This window comes from Tasmannia lanceolata, unplaced genomic scaffold (assembly GCF_043159265.1).
Source record: "Tasmannia lanceolata isolate RefF3 unplaced genomic scaffold, GAP_Taslan_0.1 ptg000037l, whole genome shotgun sequence".
NCBI classification, from domain to species: domain Eukaryota; kingdom Viridiplantae; phylum Streptophyta; class Magnoliopsida; order Canellales; family Winteraceae; genus Tasmannia; species Tasmannia lanceolata.
Genome location: NW_027518714.1, coordinates 62420199 through 62441192, shown reverse-complemented (window position 1 = coordinate 62441192; position 20994 = coordinate 62420199). Strand labels below are relative to the sequence as shown.

Here is a 20994-nt window from a genome sequence, read left to right as displayed (position 1 = left end):
GACCATCCATCTTACATGACCCATATTGATCTCTAATAGTTCAAAATTCATATCAATGACAATGGACAATTCTAATAGAATAATAACATCAAATTTTGTCCTAAATGTGAATTATTGGTAGCAATAAGCAATTAGCCTTTTACAAGCCACTTTCAGTAAACAAAATGCATTTAATCGGGTGCTCCGATTGCCCGATTGGCATGAATTCTTGTTCATTGAAGATCCGACAAAAGTCCCATCAAAATAATAAAATAACAAGGGAGTGCCGATATCAATTCATGCATAACCCACGTTAGGGTTTTCATTCCTCAACTATAAAACCCATATTAGGGTTACTCGCTCCAACGAGAGGGAGAACAAAAGAGGAAGAGAAAAAAATGCCTGCGGGTCACGGTCTCCGTTCTCGAACTCGAGATCTGTTCTCTCGACCCTTCAGGAAGAAGGGTTATATCCATCTCACGACCTATCTAAGAACCTACAAGATAGGAGAGTACGTGGACATCAAGGTCAATGGAGCTATACACAAGGGTATGCCCCACAAGTTCTACCATGGCCGTACTGGCAAGGTCTGGAACGTCACCAAAAGAGCCATTGGCGTTGAAGTTAACAAACAGGTCCCTTTTCTTCTTATTCTCTTTTAGGGTTATTTTTTCTTGTTCTAATTTCTGAATCGACTTTTATTGTTTTGAGGATTGGGTTTGTTCTTGTTGCTGTTTTTTGTGTAAACTGCAATCTAAAAATGACCCAGATTGCAGTTTAGGTGTATATCCAATGGAAACCTCTGGATTTGAGTTTGCATTGGATAGAGAAAGCACTCTACTCATGGGTAGATTGTTTGTTTTCCTTGAGAGTTCAAACACTTTGCCTACATGTATATAAAACTGTGTTGCATAATGCATCCATTTAAGAAGTTTAGGGGAAAAAGGAAATGTAATCAGATATGCGAGTAGGTTATAAAACAGCTATCTATTTTGTATTGGCCTTCCTTAATCACTGGATGAGGCCTTTGTATGTGTTTACACTCACATTGCAATGTATAAAACCCCAAATTGCAATTGGGATGGACATTGACACCCTACATGATTACTTTTTCTCGATCTACCTCGTGGCACAATTAGATTCACTTATGACCATAACTTTTGCTGGGTTTACTTTGCTTGGATGAAGGTTAGAAACTCAAGACTCAAACAGTCTGTCTCTAGATTTGATTCCCGTAGAATGATGAATTAATAATAAAAAAAAACTCAAGTTTTGAGATTTTGGCTTGTTCCAAGATGTTCTAGGACTTCTGTGTTCCCTGACTGTTTGAATCGAAGATTTTGATTTAGTTGATTGAGATATGGGATGATTTAAGAGTTTTATGCCAATTCGTGTTAAGCTTAACTGTAGGGGATCTTAGAGTTTATGCTAATTCATGTCGAATCTGAAGTTCTTGAGAGAATTTGACTCACTGTCATGAGTGAGTCAAACCATACTTGAACAAGTTGTGGTTTAACTTGTGGGGATCAGAAACTATGGATACAAGTGTCTATGGCCTTGTATCAAAAACATTTTTCACCAATGGTCTATGATACCCAGACAAGGATACTGGTGTGGGAAGTCAGGACCATTGGTATGATTCTGCATTTTTGTAAAATTAAGGACATGGTATATATTAAAAAAATAGAAGCTTTGATGTTTACCATGCTATGGTTTCTTTTAATGGTATTGAAATTGTAGATGAATTATAGTGACACAATTGTCTAGTTTGATTTAGTAGTCAAATAAAAGGTCATTTCTCATGAAGTTGTATCCTTTTGTTTCCCGTATCCATGTTGTATCATATTGATATGGGCACCGTTGGTCTATATAAGTCTCCTAGTATCATAGCCAAGGATTCTAAGAAGGAATATGATGTGCTTGAGGTCTTTTTTTTTTCCATATCATGTTGAGGGATGTCTTGTCAAATTTTAATAAAAAGACAAAAAGATAACAAAAAAAATATGATCTCGGCATCAGCTTCATATGAGAGTGTTTGGAAGCTGCCAGATGTATTTGTTTAAGTCTTTGGATCTTATCCTTAATGTCTGTAACTCTGTATCGCTGTATATAATGTATGGATGATATATGAAGAATCAGGTCTTCTTCCTTCACTTTTCTAGGTGTGGATAGATAAGAAAACATGTGTATATTGATTCCAAGAGATGCCAATGTGAGGATCTGCCCTTATTGTAGACCTACTACAACACTTGATAACAACTGCATGGGGACAATGTTAAGATTGCAACCATCTCCGTGTCTATGTCTAATTAATCCATGTTCTTCATTGGCCAGGAATCTTTGATGGATCCTGGTGGTGCAACCGTCCATATATCTAAGGATTACGATAGAACAGATTTTTCTTTTTCTTTTTTATTTGCTGAAGACTTTCACCACCTGTTAGTATCATGAGAAGAATGAATCTTATCTTTTTCATTACATTTTTCCTAAACCACAGGAAAAAGATAGTTGAATACCCTTATGTGGTAATGGCGTAATGCAACCTCAAATAGCCACCTTTTGAATATATGTTTTTTGAAAGACATTATTGTTTCCAAGCTTTCTAACCTCCCAAATGGTTTGCCGGCTTTCCCGTTATGTTCCCTAAAATATCCCAAATTTAATCACTAACATCAATAAACATACCGAGCTTGAACTGCCATTCCCTGCAATTCTTTCCAACACCAAACCAGTCATGGATAACTTGTCTGTAAGATTGTAATTGCTTTATGCCATAACATATCTTTTAGCTAGTTATTCTGATGCATATATTTGGCTCATTCCTTGGATATTTATCTGCAATTTGACGAGCCGGTAATGGATTTCTGTGCATCTTAAGATGTACTTCTATTGTGTTTGGCATGCATGTCTTAATGAATTTACATCAATCAGACTTCTACTTTTGTGGAATTCATCATTCTGCCATTTCCGGTGTTATTTTGATGCCTTGGTACTTACCAACTAAAATGTTGTGTCAACTGACCTAAATATTTTGGTTGAGGTTATTTTTAGGTTGGGAACAGGATTATTAGGAAGAGAATCCATGTCCGAGTGGAGCATGTTCAACCATCAAGGTGCCGAGAAGAGTTCCGATTGAGGAAAATCCGAAATGCTGAATTGAAGGCAGAGGCAAAAGCTCGCGGGGAGAAGATTAGTACGAAGAGGCAGCCTGAGGGCCCTAAGCCCGGTTTTATGGTGGAAGGTGCCACCCTAGAAACCGTTACTCCCATTCCCTACGATGTTGTTAATGACCTTAAAGGCGGTTATTGATCCTCTTGGTTCGCGCTCGACATTTTGTTTTATTGTCATTGCTCTGGTTAGGCTTTATCAGGATTTCATGTTGAGGATGCATAATTTTATGTTTGGGATGTATGCATATCCTCTTCTCGATTTCATTGGAACCTAGTTTCTTTTTGACATTTTAGGATATAATCAAACAATGGTTTTAATTTTAATTTCCCTTTGTTCTGATGTTAAATGTTTCGGTTGTAAGTGTTTGTCACCGGATTTCAACGTTCTGTCTATAAACAAACGAGATTGGAATTCTCCGCGGCTATGGATTCTTTCTCCGGGAGAGCTTCGTTACACCCCTGAAAGCTTAGCAGTAGTGATTAAATACCTGCTGCTCTAGTCTCGTGTGAGAATTTCCAATATCTTCAGGCCAAATGTGGGTTTCACCTAATACCGTTTTGCCAACCATGGTTTTAATCATTTCCTCCATGAAGAACGAGGTGGGTTTCACCTAATACCATTTTGCAGATATATAAGGCTCTCGTGGCTGTTTTACCTTTTGATTTTTGTAGAGCTTTAACCCATCATGATTATGGCAGACTACTTTAGACTCAAGAGTTTTGATTGTTTATGCTTCTATCCTATAGCATCTTTATTCTTATTCTTTTCTCCTCTATAAATTGTTTGCCCACTTGCAAAAGAGTATCCATATTTAGTCTAAACAATCTCCTGTAATTCACTGTTTTACACAGGTGTGTAATTTTCTTTCGGAAATAAATAAACTGTTACCTTTTTAAAAGAAAAATATATTTGGTCTAAACACATTATTTCCAGCACTGCGATGGCACATTTTATATTCGGATTTGCTAGGGAATTTTAGTCAGCTGTGAAAGGCCCTACCGCAAAATTCCCTAGCAAATCTTTAGAGTTATTTATCACCTCTTATTTTTCAAAAAAAAAGAGAAAAAGAAACTGTATGCCGTGGTAGCCATAGTAATGCAATGAAGGATCATAATTAGAGAAGTCTGGCAAACATCTTCTTGATGTATGTAAACTAGAATCCCTCTATATTCTGTTGTGTAATAAACAGCAATGGAGAGATGTGCAAGAATTCGGCCAGGCTAAAAACCAAATCAATTGGGCAAGTCATTGGTTGACACAAAACGATTTGTTATTAATTCACGTAAGTTAAAAGAGTTTTGATTGACTTGCTAGGCTATAAAACTCAGACTCAGACTCAGACTTGACTAGTTCAGTTAAAACTTTGTCAACTTGGGCGAGTCAATGATTAACTTGGGGTTAACTCGGGGTGTAACCTACTGTTCAATCTTCTCTGCAGCATAACAATTGCAAAATAATTAATCATACTGCTTGGTTAAGTACCACAGGTTTCATTTAGAAGAAGATAAACATGTCTTCCCTTTTTATGATCATCAGTAGAGACTGAATAGATGCAGATTCCATTGCAGCACAGCAACAAAGGCTCATTTCTGAGTCTTGGACTTCATTTGTCTCACCTTATTAGCGAGCTCCGCAGTACACTTTGCGGCATTGTCGAATACACCTGAAAGCCAAAGAGCACCGCCCGAGAAATAGTCACTGTTTACAACCACTGAACCCGCATGCTCCACCGTCTTCTCAGCCGTTATGATGGCCAATTTTGCTTGTTCGCTCAGAGCTCGTCCTGTCTCAGACACTTCATATTTCTGCTCTAGTTCCTTGGCCCTCTGCAATGCTTCCTGGCCTTTTGAAGACATCGTTCGCACTGCTGTCTGTGCTTTTGTAATGAGGCATACCTTCTTGTTCTGCATAGAAAATATGTATTAGGTAGTCATTTGGGTCAAAACCATCATTTGAAATTCTTGGACAAAAGTTTTGTTTCCTTCTGAAAGGAAATGAAATAATGCTTGAGTTTGGTAGCAACAATTAGGGTTGAAATTTCTGACATGCAAACAAAATGAATGTTGACAAAAATCAGAATGTTCAAACGATAACTAGAGGCTAATGGGCAGATGTTTTTCCTGTTGGAAGCATTGTAATGATGCACAAAAGTTCAAAAAACTTGATTTTCAAGACATGGAAAATCCATACCTTGCTTATTTGAGTTCAACCTGACTCGTAATCGACGAAAAAGTCGTGAATTTTCTGAAAAATTTGTCCAGAAATAACTGGCAAATGGAGAATATGAATGATGAGAAAAAGGTTAGAATAACTGAAAAGCATGATCCAGAAATCCTTAATGATATACAGGAGAAGGGCTTTGAGTCGGTGTGATGCTTTGGGTCTACCTAACATTCGGTCCTCGAAAGACATAGGGCTGCCTTCAGGATATTCATGCTTCGCTGCAGTAATTTGACCTAGGCCCTATCCCCTTATCTGTATCTAGAGGCTTGCTCGATGTCCCTCCTCTCGTTCTTTCTAATGCAATATATATAGCCGGTCCGCCCCGGGGCTGGGAACAATTCCGGGTTAAAAAAAAGATATACACAAGGGCTTTGAGTCCAATTTTTAAGTATAGGCCATTTTAGTCACGTTCAAAACCTTGCAAATGGACTCAAAACTAGTCCAACTTGACTCGTATTTTTGTAAAAACGAGGAGTATTTCGTGAGGCAAGTCAGACTCCAAATCAGATAGACTGATTCAAAGTAATTTCTAGGTCTTTTAAGACTGTTTTTTTGTCATAAAATGATTTTGTAGAAATGTAGTGTGTGATACTACCAGGGGGTTTCTTGCATCATATCAGCAACCACTTTTTTTTTTGGAATTTTCAGTATGTAGATAAGAAGTCATGCCAAGGGCCCATACAAAGAAACAAAGAATCAAGTAAGATCAACCTTACATGCAACCTTACTGAAGATGACATTTATGGAAGTCCAACAGAAATTCGATGAACGGTCTTATTCTAAATAAAAAAAACATTTAGATAAACACATGTAGATAGAATGTGTAGAGTTCAAACATGGGCATCACTGTTCATGTTCTCTGAAGTGGAAGAACTGATCGGAATTTCCACCAAATTTGGTAAAGGCAATATGCGAACTTGAGAATCTACAATGGTGGCACCCTGCACAGGAACAGTACACAGTCACTGAATAGAAAACTACAAGAACTATTGTGATTTAACGATGTCAAAACCAAGAGATTTCTTTAACCCAACAGAATTCTCTGCTTTTACAAGGCAATCTCAAAATCAAGTGTATTGTTGACCGATGTACCAAACCCTAGATTTTATGGTCTTAAAAGAAATACTCTACGCTTAATATGCCATCATTTCTAGAACTTCAAGAATAATTTTAACAGTGTTAATTCAAAACAAATTATCTACTGTGACCAGTAAATATATTTCAAAACATTTGAATAATTTTAAATGAATTATAGAAGATCTCTAAGTTCTTATGAACTCGAAACAAATTATATACTTTTATCATCCCATCATTTCGTATGTTTAAATAAATTACAGAAATGAATCAAAACTCTGAGGATTTACAAACCCAATACAAATTCTCTTTACCTTATGAGGCCATAGTTGTCAAGACTAGCTGAATAGTTTTCCCAATAGCTTAGGTTTTAGAGGAAATTATCTGCTTTTATAAAGCCATCACTCCCTAGGGGTGGTTATTCGGTTAAAACCGAACCGAATAGACCGAAATTTGGAAACCGAAATAATTTCGGTTCCAAATTTCGGTAACCGAAACCGAACCGAAATTTGCCAAAAACCGAACCGAAACCGAACCGAAATTTTATTCGGTTATTCGGTTATAACTGAATAACCGAATTGTGGGAGAAAAGAGGGAAAAAATCAAAATCTCGGTTTGGATCGGAGGGCTAGGATCATCCGATCGAAATGATTTTTTGAGCATAACCTAATTAAGTTGTGATCAATCAAATTGACGGTTTTGATCATCCTACGGAGTACACATATAGCACTTTTTTTGGGGAAAAAATGGTTTTCATCCATTATTTCGGTTAATTCGGTTAACCGAATTTTTTTTTTATAAAACCGAAACCGAAACCGAATAACCGAATTTCCGAAAAAAAAAACCGAAACCGAACCGAAAAGAAAAAAACCGAACCGAATCAGCCAATTCGGTTCGGTTCAGTTCGGTTATTCGGTTTTAACCGAATAATGCTCACCCCTATCACTCCCAAAACGACAACTACATGAATAATCTAAAAGGATGCTAAGAATTTTTGAGAAGTTATGGGACTCAAATGAAATTATATATTTTTGAGATTAGTAACAAAAACTGATTTTATTTCAAAACTACTCTTATAAGGCCATCATTTTCGAAAACCCATGTCCTTTTGAGATTGACTTACGATTTGAAAACTTGAGCAATCTGAGTTTGACTCACAGATTCAATTGAAAACTTGACCAAAAAAGAAAAACCAATCTTCCTCGGGATGAATTTCTTACATTCAAGAGAAGAGCAGTTTTCTGGGCATAAGGCTGCCTGAAAGTCACGAAAGCCGACCGTGACTGATCACCATTTCTGCTTATTAGAATAAAATTAAAATCAACACATGCACAGTTAAGAATAACAAGAAATTTGTAGAGGAAAAATAAAAGAGAGAACAAATACCTGTGCAGTGTGATGTCTTCAATGGTACCACAATAGGAGAAGAAGGTGGTGAGGTCTGATACAGTTATCTTGGGAGAAAGGTCAAGCACCTGTATAGTCAGATCCAATGTACCCATAAATAAAGCTTACAACTTCTTCCACACCTTCTTCTAAACCTTCTTGTGTACAAGAAGCTCATATAAAAAGAAGAAAGTTAGTAGAACCCTTCACAATGAAGAGAATATGGAGAATCAATTAAAGTCGAGAGAATAAAGGAGTATGATGAGTTATTCTTCTTGTCCCAGATTCTGTTTATCTTTATCGAATGAAGACTACAATTTTCCCGTGAACTCATCTCATTTGAGAATTGGACTGGAATTCTATATCAAATAACATTTCTGCAAAAAATAAAAAATAAATAACTTCTCTTTTTTTAATTGAGAATTGATATCTGCACTTCCAATTTCAATAATGGGGTTTCAATCTCTGCACTTTTAAATTTGCTTTTACAGGCTATCGCAATTTTCAAAATTCCCACAAGACCCAATCAGAGAAGTAGTTAATAAAGCATAGAGTGCCTCTATAAAAAAAGGGAGTGCTTATATAATTTCCCTCTGATTATAATGCACACTCCCATCTCTCAAACACGGATGTCTGAAATGGAAACATTCAGGATTACTAATTTTTTTACCATTGTGCCAATTCGAAAAATATGAAAGTAAACAACTTTCTGAGCAAAGGAGAGAATGATATGCCACTGCTTTTTTTTTCCCCGATGCAAACATCTCCAGTCTGCTTAAAATTAGTAGAGTTCAAATCATAATGGATTTCTTTCTCTAAAAGCTGAATACATTCTCTGCTTAAAATTTGTAAAGTTCAAATCATAATGGATTTCTTTCTCTAAAAGCTGAATATATTCAATACTGTCGAATATTCCCATTACTACCAATACCAGGAAACTGGGTCCTCTAAACTGGGATCTTTAGCATTTCCAGTCTAGGACTTCTGACTCCAGACAGACCCACAGATAAAACATACATTTTCTCTTCAATTGATTAAAGACAAAGATACATTAAAGAATAAAATACATTAAAAACGTCAAAGGAACTATCCAAACCTTTAACCCTTCTTCTAATTTAGCTTCTAATTGATGCAAGACTGCCAAGGACAGGAAATCCAACAAAGAAGTCGAATCAGTTCATCAGTGTTAAAGCACTTAAAGTGAAATAAGGCCAACTGAGTCATTATTTTGACTTATCTAAAGTAATTTTACATAAATGTTTTAGTGCCGATCAGACCCATCCTGGTAGAGAGATTGCAGTATGTGGCAAAGAAGTCGAATCAGTTCATCAGTGTTTAAGCACTCAAAGTGAAATAAGGCCAACTGAGTCTTTATTTTGACTTATCTGAAGTAATTTTACATAAATTTGTTAGTGCCGATCAGACCCATCCCGGTAGAGAGAGATTGCAGTATGTGGTCCAAACAGGGGCGGAGCCAGAAATTTGCTCTAGGGGGGGCAGGGCATAGGGGTAGGCCCATTACTCTTTTACACTAGAGGGTTTGTCCCTAGTAAAAAAATTATAGGGGGCGAGTATAACTTTTTTCCTTACATTTTTATGTAGTTGGGCCAAATTATATTATACATGTTTTGATGGGTTGGGCCCACTATTTAACATTCCTAGCATGGCATGGGTAGTTTGTTTTGGGATGGTAAAAGCTCGTGTAGTATGGTATCATTCAAAAAGTATTGTACACCTTACCATATGATTAGGGCTGCAACTCGGGTCGGGCGGGTCGGGTTTTGGAGAACCCAACCCTACCCGAGAAATATCTCGGGTCGGGTCAGGTCGAGTTTTTTTTCGGAAAACCCACGATTCCCAAACCTGGCCCTACCCATGATAAATCTTGGGTCGGTTCGGGTCGGGTCGGATTTTTTCACGTTGACGCAAATTTTTAAGGAAAATTCTTGTTTGGCAAGGCAACTCAACTCATAGAAGCAGAAATTACACTCACATTACACTTGAATCAAACAATGATGTAATTACACTCACATCACACTTGAATCAAACAATGCTGTAATCAAACAATGTTGTAATTACAATCAAACAATGCTGAATCAAACACTTGAATCAACTCAACTCATAGAAGCAGAAATTACACTCACATACAGTAACAGTGGGTGCGTGGGTTTTCACTTTTAACTTTGGGATAATTACATTTACACCCCCTCTAGTTTCTGACACATCCACTTCCACCCCTATAGTTTAAAACGTGACAAATACACCCCTGTAGTTTCAATTTGTTTAAGGTTTGCCCCCTCAGCTGAAGGTTCGTCCATAGATTGAAGGGTAGGATGATCCGATGGAGCTGATTTTTTGGGCACACCATATCTATGTCAGGACCCATCAAATGAACGCTTTGGATCATCCAAATAATGTGGGCCCCTACCCGAATCCAAACACTACCAAAAAATCATCCAAATAATGTGGGCCCACATTGTTTGGATGATCCAAAGCGTTCATTTGATGGGTCCTGACATAGTTAGGGTGTGCCCAAAAAATTAGCTCCATCGGATCATCCTACCCTTCAATCTATGGACGAACCTTCAGCTGAGGGGGCAAACCTTAAACAAATTGAAACTACAGGGGTGTATTTGTCACGTTTTAAACAATAGGGGTGGAAGTGGATGTGTCAGAAACTAGAGGGGGTGTAAATGTAATTATCCCTTTAACTTTTAACTAACAATAGAAAAAAATGTACATACTATAACTTATATAACTCGGGTCGGGTCGGGTCGGGCCCCTTCAAACCCGGCTCGACCCGAGATTCATGCGGGCTTTTGAATGCTGAACCCGGCTCGACCCGAAACCCATGAAACCTAAACCCGACCCAGGCTATTTTCGGGTCGGGTCGATGCGGGTCGGGTTTTACCCGGCTCGAGTTGCAGCCCTACATATGATGATCCAAACTGTTCATTTGATAGGCCACAATGTAAATAGGCTATGCCCCTCCTCTGGCTCCGTCCCTGGGTCCAAATACAATACAATGCCATTTGGATAGAAATGCACCCCCAGCCTCACAGAAAGAGGAGAAATAGTAAAAGAAAAATATTCAGACAACTCATGTTGATATTCCATGTACAACCAGAATTGTGTATTTAATATATTGGCATGTATGTATTTTAGTTTTCAATATCTGGTGCATATGGGAAGTGGTGTCCAGCTTACAGGGGCTCTCCTTATGAGTGACCATATTTGTGTTCGGCACTGGCACTGATTATGCTTTGCTGATGATAGGAAATTAAGGGGCTGTTTGGATATGTCGATTTTAGAATCCAGGTTTTAGTTTGAAAGAGTGTAAAATTCTGGATTTTACAATCCACTCTCCTGGATTTCAAGTAAGAAATTCAGGTTTTAGAAATCTCTCCCTCATACTGAGATTTCTAAAACTTGGAAACACGGGACACTCCTACGCTCTCTCGCTTGACGAAAAGGGGCGACAAATCAGAAAACTACGGACCGTCTCCTTCTCTCGTTTCCCATCCAAGATTTTGAGGAAATCCAAGATTTTAAAATATTGAAATCCAAACAGAGCAAAAGTCGGTTCCAGCTTAAATGAGCAAGGAAATGATAAACAAACCAATTAAATGATATCCCAGAAACAAGACATTCTTGATAGCACATGCCTGAATTCTGATGGTTAACAGCTCAAACTATGAGGGTGCCATAAAAAAATAATTGTACATAATTTCTATACATTCATGACACAACGAATTGATATAATCACAAAAAAATATGATGTCCTTCTCAATAGACAACACAAGGTGGTGCTACCTCTACCGACGGCTCTGAGGAAGCAAAATATCTGTCTCCCTAGACTCTATATCATTTTCGCTAATTGGGATTTTACTCCAACCAGGGCTTCTTAGAATGAACATTTTTGACCGATCAAAAGGAGTTCCTCTAAAACCAGTTAGCCTTGAAGACAACATTGGCATGACAAGAACTGAAGAAGCACTGATTGAATCCTCGCTTAATCCTAATGAAAGCATGCAGGCAGCCTGCAATGAAACAATTTTTTCCAATATTAAAATTTAAAAGACAATTTAACCTTAAAGAAATTGATCCCTTTCCCTCTTCCCAAATCACACAGCACCTTTGCCTTAACAAGAATAGCTGTGGCCCTTGTCAGCATTTCTTGAACAAATGATTTCACATCTTTAATTTCTGTCTCTTCAGTTTGTAGCTTGAGAAACCTGCAGTTTAAATCAAGTTAAAAGTGATTGACATGGCTGTAACTTTAAGATCAATATTTACTATAAATTGTTGTAATCTGATTATGTCCACTGATCGTGTTGACAGGGACATTCACAACATAGTTCTAAATTTTGGCCGAAATCCAAAATTTCAATCGAAATTTCATTTTCCACCCTTAGTTACAAATTTCCACCAAAATTTAAAGATTTCAACCGAAATTTCCACCGAAATTTTATACATTTCCGGTGGTATTTTTTTTCAAAAATTTACATGATTTTGGCCGAAATTTCCACCGAAACCGAAACCGACATTTAAAACCTTGATTCACAATACCTGTTCATATCAGTTGTAATTCCAGGAGATGTGGAAGAAACAATGGAAGGAGTATCCTTGGCTTCACCCCCTGAAACATTTTCACACTATCAGCTCCAATTCATATTCTGGATAACTATTTTTCAGGGCAAATAATAATGGAATGCAGTATCTGAAATACCTTTTGAGTCATCAGGTGATAACAAGGAAATGCCTATGAATACAAATGTCATGCCCAGTAGGAACATCAGTGTCCTAGGTGCATCAAAGACCTGCCAAAAAGACCATTTCACTAGGTTTGATAAAAGGTGACAGGAGTGAAGGGTACATGGCTGAGATATGCATGGTTGCATGCTAACCTGGTATTCTTGAAAGTAAACAAATCCTGTACAAATGGAGAAGAAGGTCCAGACAATCTGAAACATGGGGACAATAAGGATTGCATCGAACAGTGACAACCCTTCATTTAATCTGGCCATCTGTGCATGTAAAAGTAAAACAATTAGAACCAGATGTAGAAAGTGTTATCCAAAAGTTGCAGGATTAGGAAAAACAATTCAAACAATAGCCATCCAGAAAAAAATAGACATTTAAGTCATTACCCAAAATCCCGCCGTACTAAGAAACAACAAAAGCATGGAGTATGTAAACCAGGTATGCAACTGATAATTGCTGGACATCGTCAATCTCAGCATGTTGGACCTAGAAAAGAAGTGATAACTGAATATTAATGGCACAAAAAGTCCACAAAATCACATCTTTTTGTCAAAATGATCGTGGTGGTAGTGTTCTCTCAGGAGCAAATATCCTCCTTCCCAACCAGCCAACTTACAATGATTTTGCAAACAATACCGAGCAAGACCCTACAGCACCAGAAACTGTGGCATAGGAAAACGGCAGCAACATGCGCCAGTATGAGCTAAGGTCATGTCCAGAAACAGAGACTAAAATCTCTCCTCTCCTGCATTTGCAATTTTACTTGTTAAGAGGAGTTGAAATTTGCCATTTTACGTGTTAACAGTAGCCAACAATATGTCAAGCAACCAATCAGAAAAGGGAAAAGATCAAGCAAAACATAAGTATCAGCTCCGAGGAAATAAATAGAGGCACAAGCATAGCCGATTCCTAATAAACAATGCTGAATATATAAGGACAATGCCTCACCGGTAAACAGAGTGATTGACTAATACAATGAACATAAGAATAATGCAGTAAAGAAGGAACACAAGGTTGCTGTACTTCTCCACCAGCTGCTCTGCCGTGAAAACTGCAAAAGATAATTACTGAAGTTTTCATTAACTTTTCCCTTTTTCTTGGTAATGTGACTGCACAGGCATACTTAACAATATCAATATGTATTAATTTTCAATGATAATTGTAAGTCCAATACCTGGAGACTGGTGGTTGCCAAAAGCAACAAGGAAGATATTGCCAAGCACAATAAAAGCAGTGGCCAACAATACCCTGTAAAAGGAGCAATCATAAACGAACCAATTAAAGCCATATTTTGGGGAAAAAACAGACAGTTCTGACTTCAGAAGTAGCATACTTGCCACCCACTGTCGTGTTCAAGACGAAGTACGCGAATGCAATATTAGATACAAACTGAACAGATCCCAGAGCTGCAAGAAGTGACTGCAATAAAAAACAGCAAATTTGTTGAACAAATATGTTAATGAGTTAAATAGGATGAAAAACGGCTGCTTCTAAGTAAATTTTTCCATGCCCAATCAGCCGTCACTAAAAAAGTTAACGTTAAGCAATAGAGGTTTCTATAGTTGAAAATCTTCATCTATAAAAGTAGAAAAGGAACTAGGAGGAAGGTGAAGAAGAGAAGAGTAGAGAAAAAGGAGATGAAAGAATGTGAATGACTGAGATGAATCTGATACTGACCTGAGCAGCATACCCGAATGAAATGAAGTTAAGGCAGTTGCCTAGAGCGAAAAAAAGAATACCTGCATATTTAGAGTTCTAGACATTAATATTTAAAGCAAATACTAAATATTCTTACAGATGCCAACTGAACTTGAATTGGCACCATATTTGAACAATACATAAATACTCAGGAGTTATTAGACAGAATATTACCAACTCTCCAAGTCTGAAAGTATACGATTGGCTTTGAGATGAGCTTCCCATTTGTTTCATCATTGTCTAGCATAGCAAGCCTTTCTCGCTGAAAGAAGTTCAATTAGAACACAGAACGCCAAAATGTAGTAAAAAAATATTACAGGAAAGGCACCAGAAGCAAAAAAATGTACGGATGACATGAATGTTATGCTGATAGGTGGCATGTAGGTATTAAACTTGTTACTTCTATATTATTCGTATGCAAAAAAATCGGACACCTAACATTACACTTTCGGAGAACATCCATGCAAAACCAAAACCCATGAGCCTGACCTTGAATTGTAGAACCGAACCCCATATGTTGATCCAATGCATAACCAAAGCTTCACAGAATACTATTTGCAACCATAAATAATTACATAACCAAAGCTTCACAGAATACTATTAATCTTGTACATAAGTTTGTTTATATGCATGATTGCAAGCATGAAAAGAAAGCAATGGAAAAAAAACTAAATGTTTAAATGCCTAAAATTAAAAAAATTCCTAGAGAACTAGAATTTCCAGAAGACATGACTAGAGAGGTTCCTGAGCTATAAAGACTAGCACAAAGGACCTCAAGCTTTGAGAGATTTTAAGTTTTCCAAAATCCCAAAGAAATTAAAGGTCGTTGCAAACAAAGAAAAAAAAGGTTTCGAAACAACTCTACAAGAAAATTGGAGAGGATGGATCAAATGAGCAAGAGAACAAACATTCCCAAGATTGTCAAGTGATGGACGAAAACTAAAGTGTGCGGACCGGCTGATGTTCAATTTGGTTAGAAACCAAGTGTTGTCAGTGGTTTTGGCTTTCTTCCATGAGTTTTGGGAAATCATAAAAGGCGACCTCATGTTGGTTTTCAATGAATTTGTTAATGGGTTGAACTTGGATGAAGGGACTAGAGCCACCTTCATTTCTCTCATTCCGAAGAAGGATGGAGCCGAGTTGTTTCACTGACTATAGGCCTATCAGTTTAGTGGAAAGTGTGTACAAAATTCTAGCCAGGGTTCTTGCAGAAAGAATAAGGGATGTGATGGGGGCAACGTATCCAAATCACAAAGTGCATTCATTAAAGGCAGACAAATTCTGGATGGTGTGATGATAGCTAATGAATGCGTGGATGTCTATCATCTTAGTAAGAAGCATAGAATTATCTATAAGGTTGACATGGAAAAGGCTTATAATGGGATTAAATGGAGTTGTATTGACAATTTGATGGGAATTGGGGAGAGGTGATCTTGGATTAGAAATTGTGTTACCATGAATTGGTGCTCAGTTTTGATCAATGGATCATTACGCGAATTTTTCAAAATATCTAGAGGTCTTCTTCAAGGCCACCCACCATCCCCTTTTCTTCTTGCTATTATGTTGAAGCCATGAGCAGAATGATTGATAAGGCTCGTTCCTATGGGCTGGTTGAACATTTTAAGATTGTCCAGTCTGAAGTGGAATTACTCATCTTTAGTATGTTGGTGACGCTAATTCTCAGTTGACTGGTCTGAACCTTAGCATCAAAGTTTTGACATCATTATATCCCACAGGCAACAGAAACCCAGGAGGTGATATAAACACTTACACGTGACTACTTGAATCCAATGAATTAGCAATGCAATCTCAAAGCCCCAATTAAGGACCGACTTCAAAATGATTTATGACCTAATCAAAGTGTTTCATAACCATATTCAAAGCACTTTGATTAATGTGAAAAAGGAGTAGAAATGAGCATTCAACTTTGTTTTGGCCAATGTTTAGCTCCTGATATCCAAGGTAATAGGTAAGCCACTTGGCGGCCCACCATTAGTCGTCTTCAGATAAAAATATTCAAAAGAATTAAGGGGGACATCCCTCTCATCCACAATGAGCCAAAGGTTTTGGGGGAAGCACTGAAGTTTTGAAGCAAAAAAAATTTGCAAATGCTTTCTCCCAAGAACGAAGAATAAATAATTAGATACCAAAGATAATATATTACTTTAGATTTTCAAAAACCACAAGGCCGATTATACTAGTGCTGGTGGAGAAAAAGATAAATATAAAATATTACTGCTCAAGCTCAATGATGGGATAAAAGTGGAAGCAAAACTAATTTTGAAACAGGAGATTCATCACCATAATAGTTTTTTGTCAATGTGAGAAACAAATTTGCATGGGAGTCGGTACAGCGCACTAGGACTGGTACATTGGGGCTAAAGGAAAACACGGCCCAAGTTTAGTTGGAGGTGCCTTTCTACTATGGTATGATCCCTCCTAGGTATTTAACTGGCTACAGTCTTAGGGTGTCATTTATCAAGGCGTCGGTACACCTTATGTAGTCAATGGGGAATCATTGACTATTACATAATAACTCATGTTGAATATTTTGGCTATTTCATCATAATCAATGTGCCTGTTGGGTGTATCTGTGTGTCTACTTAGGCATCATTTGCATACCTATGTGAAAGTAGTTTCTTCAAGTGTGTTGTGTGTGATCGATGTCTGTGGGTATTTAGGTTAACAAAATCTTTTGGGATGAGAAATAAGCTTTACTAAGATGAGAAACTGGTTTTATATGCCTGAAACTGTTTGTTACCCATCCCAGAAACAGGAACAACCATGGATTGATAGAAGTGTAAAAAGGAGTGCCTATGCAACCTTGAGTTAAATACAGCCATGAGTTTCTATATCTACATGGTGCATGCAATCTGATACGAAAAATCAACCAGGAAAAGGTCAATGAATCTATAAATGTAACTCCAGAAAAAGAAACCAGGCAATGAATTCAGTTAATAAACCAAAAAACTAGTTAACATTGCACATAATTTTTCAATAAAGAATAATGAACTGTAAATCAGACCATATGTAGTAAGTATAAACAACCAATAAATTACAAAACAGCATGACTCTCAAAAATTGAGTACATACTATACAGCTCCGAGAAAATAATGAAATACCTCGTTATGACCCAGCTTTAGAAGGTTTGTCCCAAAATTGATGGCAATACTACCAAACAGGTTGATGAATGCCCCAATAACCCACTCCCCCATGGATCACGGATTGTAAAAGCTCCTAGGTGTGGTTTGAAAATAATCCTTTCGCTATGAAGTTACTTGTCATCTCATAACATTGCATTAACAGTACAGTTCTCAGTCAAAAAAGTTCTCCTTACACACTACTAAACTTCAAACAGCCTCTTCAAACAAGTATTTGCAACTCCACTCTATACTGAAAAGAAAACTACCTGCAAATATTTATCGATCATATCAATCACAAAGTACATATTATTGATACCATTTGAAGATACATGAAGAACATCTCAATAGTGCTCAGATAGATAAAATAAGGAAATGCATGCTGAACTCCACACAAACGAAGGTTAGATAAAAGTTCACTTAGTTTATTTTGGGATATAATTAGTTTCATCTCTTCATTTATTACTTTCAACTTTAGAATCAGGAGTAGCAGGATTCAGGGGCAGCAGCGGAAGGGAAGAAAATAAATAAGACAAAACTCCAAAGCAGAGTTCATTTTCAAGTGCAAAATCCATGGCCATGCAACTACAGTTTCAACTTTCAAACCTGTGAAACAACCAATTACTTCAAAAGCTTAAGCCGTTGGAGAAGGCATTATTTAATCTTTTATACTTTAACACTCCCTCTCACATGTGGCCCCTCTTTTTTGGGTAGGGCTACACATTGCACATGTGGCCCCTCTTTTGGCTTGGCCATTCTATGTGGATTTTTAATATCAAGGAGTTTTGGACTTAGGACCTTTGCTCTGATACCATGTGAAACAACCAATTACTCCAAAAGCTTAAGCCGTTGGAGACGGCATTATTTAATTTTTTATACTTGAACAAAACCCAATTCTTATCCTCCTAAATTGTAGAAAGTATCTTCATTGTTAACATGTGCTCCTACACTATCTTGCGCAATGAAATAATAAAAAACCATTCAACTTCTCAGAAAAAACATAGGGGCCATTAAGTCCCATTTGATTGTAGAAAGAAAGCAGACAACATTTTTCAATGTGCAACATGTGCAAATAAATTACTGATAAATGTGATAAATTCCTAACATTTCTTCAAAATAATATTGACCCCAACACTAAAATTCTTTTGAAAAATACCTTATATGCAGTTTAATAGATGGAAAAAAAGAAAAACTTAGAGAAATACATAATATCGTAAACTTGAATTTTCTAGTTATAAAATCCAACAAAAATATTTTGTAAAATCAAAACCTCCTAAATTCCTAGTAAAGGAAAAACAAAAGGATATGGCAAGCATAATTTGACTGAATTCCGAACGTTTCGACCATGCAATTCTCAAAGCAGAAAAAATTGACTTATCCATGAGCAAATAAACACATATGATTCAACAATTCTCTCAACAAAAGAGACTCCAGAAAGATCTTGCTTCTTCGACATCTATGTTGTCCAATTTCTCAATTAATTATAGAGTTACCTCATCAGATCCATGCTCGAGAAAAAAAGAATTTAAAGAAGGAAATTCAGCGATTTACAAAGACAAGCACCACAATTCATTTAAAACAAACAAAGGCAACATCCATTAGGGTTTCTGTATCTCTAAGATCCTGATTCCAAACAAATGATGGTAAGGAAAACAAAATTCAGATCCAGTTTCTAACAGCACTACGTCAACCGATTCTAGATTTTAAAAAAATAAAATCAACGAATCGACCATTCCTAACATCGTGTTCAATCCATAGGGTAACCTAAAAATAAACACATCAATTTTCATTGGCGGAATGTAGACTGAGAGACAAATGTAACATGAAAATGAGATTCGAAGGAAAGAAAAAGGTGGATTTCTTACCGAATTGAAATCGGAATCAGATTGAAAAATCTATGTTTGTGTAAGGAATGGCAAAATGGGGAGCTGGAGGTTGAAGAAAAACCAATTTCTTTTGAGAGGATTGAAAAGGAGAGAGAAGAAATAGAAAAAGAAGTTGCTTTTTATTCTTCTTCGTTTGTTTCTTAGATTAGAGTTGAAAGGAAAATGAAAACGTGATAAACCCACTGACCGCATCTCCCGCCGTACTCAACCGTCAATAAAGAGGGGCGTATTACCTTTTTCTAATTTTTCTAATTTCTCGGGAATAATAACGGGCAATGATAAATTCGCATCCTTATAGGATAATTCGCACCCCTGTAACGTGAATCCATGTGGAAAGCGTTAAAGTCTGCCACATATCACTGTCTTCTAGACCCTTCTAGACCCTCCATTCTGTCGAACAAAACTTGGCTGCGCAACTTTGGGCACGAGGAAACAGAGGGTGTGGAAATATTAAACATGGGTTTTGAAAATATCAGACCTCGGAATTGATATCGCCACACCCCCTGATTTTAGTGTATTTTAGGGCGTTGCGCAGGACAGGAACCTCCTGCTCAACGTTGCGTGGCCAAGTTTTTTTCCATTCTGGAGGCCCATCTAATAAAGAGACTTAGCGTCAAGTCACTAACCATTAGCAATTTCGCATCAATGGTAAAACGCAATTTCTGGGTCCTACAGGGGCGCGTATGTGAAATCAAGACAGTTGATCTTGTAGAACGTCATGAGGTGATACACTTGGTCTTGGTTTCATCCAATGGTTTAGGTCTTCTAGGAAGAATCTAAGAGAGGCTTGATTAATCAAGGGCCTAGAATAAAGACCCTAGATCTTATAGATGAGGAGATTCATGACGTTTTGTAACATCAACGGTCTTGATTTCACATGATCCTACTATAAAAATCAATGTTCTATGTTTTTCTTTACAGAGGTCTAAACTAGACATGACAGATCAAGTGCCTAGGATCATCTGATCAAGGATATTCTCTAAGTGTAGTTGGCCTGTCTTCTGGTTTCTGTTCTGATCAACGGATCTAACCACGTAAATTATATATTTGAGGAAGGAGCATAAAAGTGACTTTCTTTTAGCCTCCAGTGATGGTCCCTAGCAAATCCCTTTTATATATACTAGTGGGACCAGCACGGTTTGGAAGTCAGAAGGTCTTAAAATCCTAATTTCTTTAGTAGTCCAAAAGTCTCACCAATGAATTGAAAAGGTCAAAAGTGGACTGGAGAAGTTCATCAGATCATCTAACCGATGCGATGTGAAAAATAAGGCAAAAAGATGATAAAGGAGAACATAGGTTCGAGCAGAAGAAAGATACAGAGGATCGAATTATACTGTAGTATTAGTTTGGTTCGTGGGCTGGGGTTGCAAATAAATAAGCAACCATATAAAAAAGGATACCCACCTAGTAAGATGAAGATGCTGTATTTTTACTTGGGCAAGCCTAATACTACGATGGCAAAGACCGAGATTTTGCCATTTTGCCATATTCTAGAATATGGATCTCAAACCCTGATGATTGGATTGTTCTTCTTCTCTTTCTTGGTAATGGTATTCGTGGTCCTTGGACGAATTTTAAAGCGAAAACAGATGACAGCAGTTGGAAAGGGGACAACTATAGTAACCAGATATTGTTCTCTTATGCTTATGTTGGTGCTATTTTTCTCAGCTTTT

The 20994-nt window shown here is 37.2% G+C and overlaps 3 protein-coding genes across 3 annotated transcripts; 1 reads left to right on the top strand and 2 right to left on the bottom strand.

Annotated features, from left to right (window-relative positions):
- The first annotated feature begins 333 nt into the window (after positions 1-333).
- Positions 334-3489, top strand: LOC143860352 (large ribosomal subunit protein eL21z/eL21y-like). Its single transcript, XM_077370940.1, has 2 exons — positions 334-614; positions 3031-3489. The coding sequence occupies exons 1-2, from the start codon at positions 378-380 to the stop codon at positions 3286-3288; spliced, it is 495 nt and encodes a 164-aa protein (XP_077227055.1). The 5' UTR covers positions 334-377; the 3' UTR covers positions 3289-3489.
- A 1107-nt stretch (positions 3490-4596) lies between these two features.
- On the bottom strand, positions 4597-7999 carry LOC143860351 (binding partner of ACD11 1-like). The gene is made up of 4 exons (XM_077370939.1): positions 7834-7999; positions 7668-7743; positions 6210-6314; positions 4597-5054 (listed from the first exon to the last, which is right to left on the bottom strand). Exons 1-4 carry the CDS (start codon positions 7947-7949, stop codon positions 4734-4736), a joined length of 618 nt encoding a protein of 205 aa, XP_077227054.1. The 5' UTR covers positions 7950-7999; the 3' UTR covers positions 4597-4733.
- A 3466-nt stretch (positions 8000-11465) lies between these two features.
- On the bottom strand, positions 11466-19545 carry LOC143862494 (magnesium transporter, putative (DUF803)). The gene is made up of 14 exons (XM_077373550.1): positions 19301-19545; positions 17418-17704; positions 14470-14557; positions 14275-14336; positions 13931-14016; positions 13772-13845; positions 13546-13648; positions 13214-13342; positions 12984-13083; positions 12741-12860; positions 12563-12653; positions 12403-12472; positions 11969-12068; positions 11466-11873 (listed from the first exon to the last, which is right to left on the bottom strand). The coding sequence occupies exons 2-14, from the start codon at positions 17508-17510 to the stop codon at positions 11649-11651; spliced, it is 1341 nt and encodes a 446-aa protein (XP_077229665.1). The 5' UTR covers positions 17511-17704; positions 19301-19545; the 3' UTR covers positions 11466-11648.
- Between the last annotated feature and the right edge of the window lie 1449 nt (positions 19546-20994).

Bases quoted from the DNA above. Each gene is read 5' to 3' on its own strand.
- LOC143862494 (XM_077373550.1), bottom strand. From the start codon at position 17,510: ATGGGGGAGTGGGTTATTGGGGCATTCATCAACCTGTTTGGTAGTATT. The intron at 14,558-17,417 runs GTATTTCATTAT...AACTTCTTTCAG, and splicing joins TAAAGCTGGGTCATAACGAG to CGAGAAAGGCTTGCTATGCT. The intron at 13,343-13,545 runs GTGAGGCATTGT...TTGCAAATGCAG, and splicing joins GTCAATCACTCTGTTTACCG to GAGAGGAGAGATTTTAGTCT.
- LOC143860351 (XM_077370939.1), bottom strand. From the start codon at position 7,949: ATGGGTACATTGGATCTGACTATACAGGTGCTTGACCTTTCTCCCAAG. The intron at 7,744-7,833 runs GTATTTGTTCTC...TCTAATAAGCAG, and splicing joins GAAGACATCACACTGCACAG to AAATGGTGATCAGTCACGGT. The intron at 5,055-6,209 runs GTTTGAACTCTA...TTTTCTATGCAG, and splicing joins ACATGAACAGTGATGCCCAT to AACAAGAAGGTATGCCTCAT.
- LOC143860352 (XM_077370940.1), top strand. From the start codon at position 378: ATGCCTGCGGGTCACGGTCTCCGTTCTCGAACTCGAGATCTGTTCTCT. The intron at 615-3,030 runs GTCCCTTTTCTT...GGTTATTTTTAG, and splicing joins GCGTTGAAGTTAACAAACAG to GTTGGGAACAGGATTATTAG.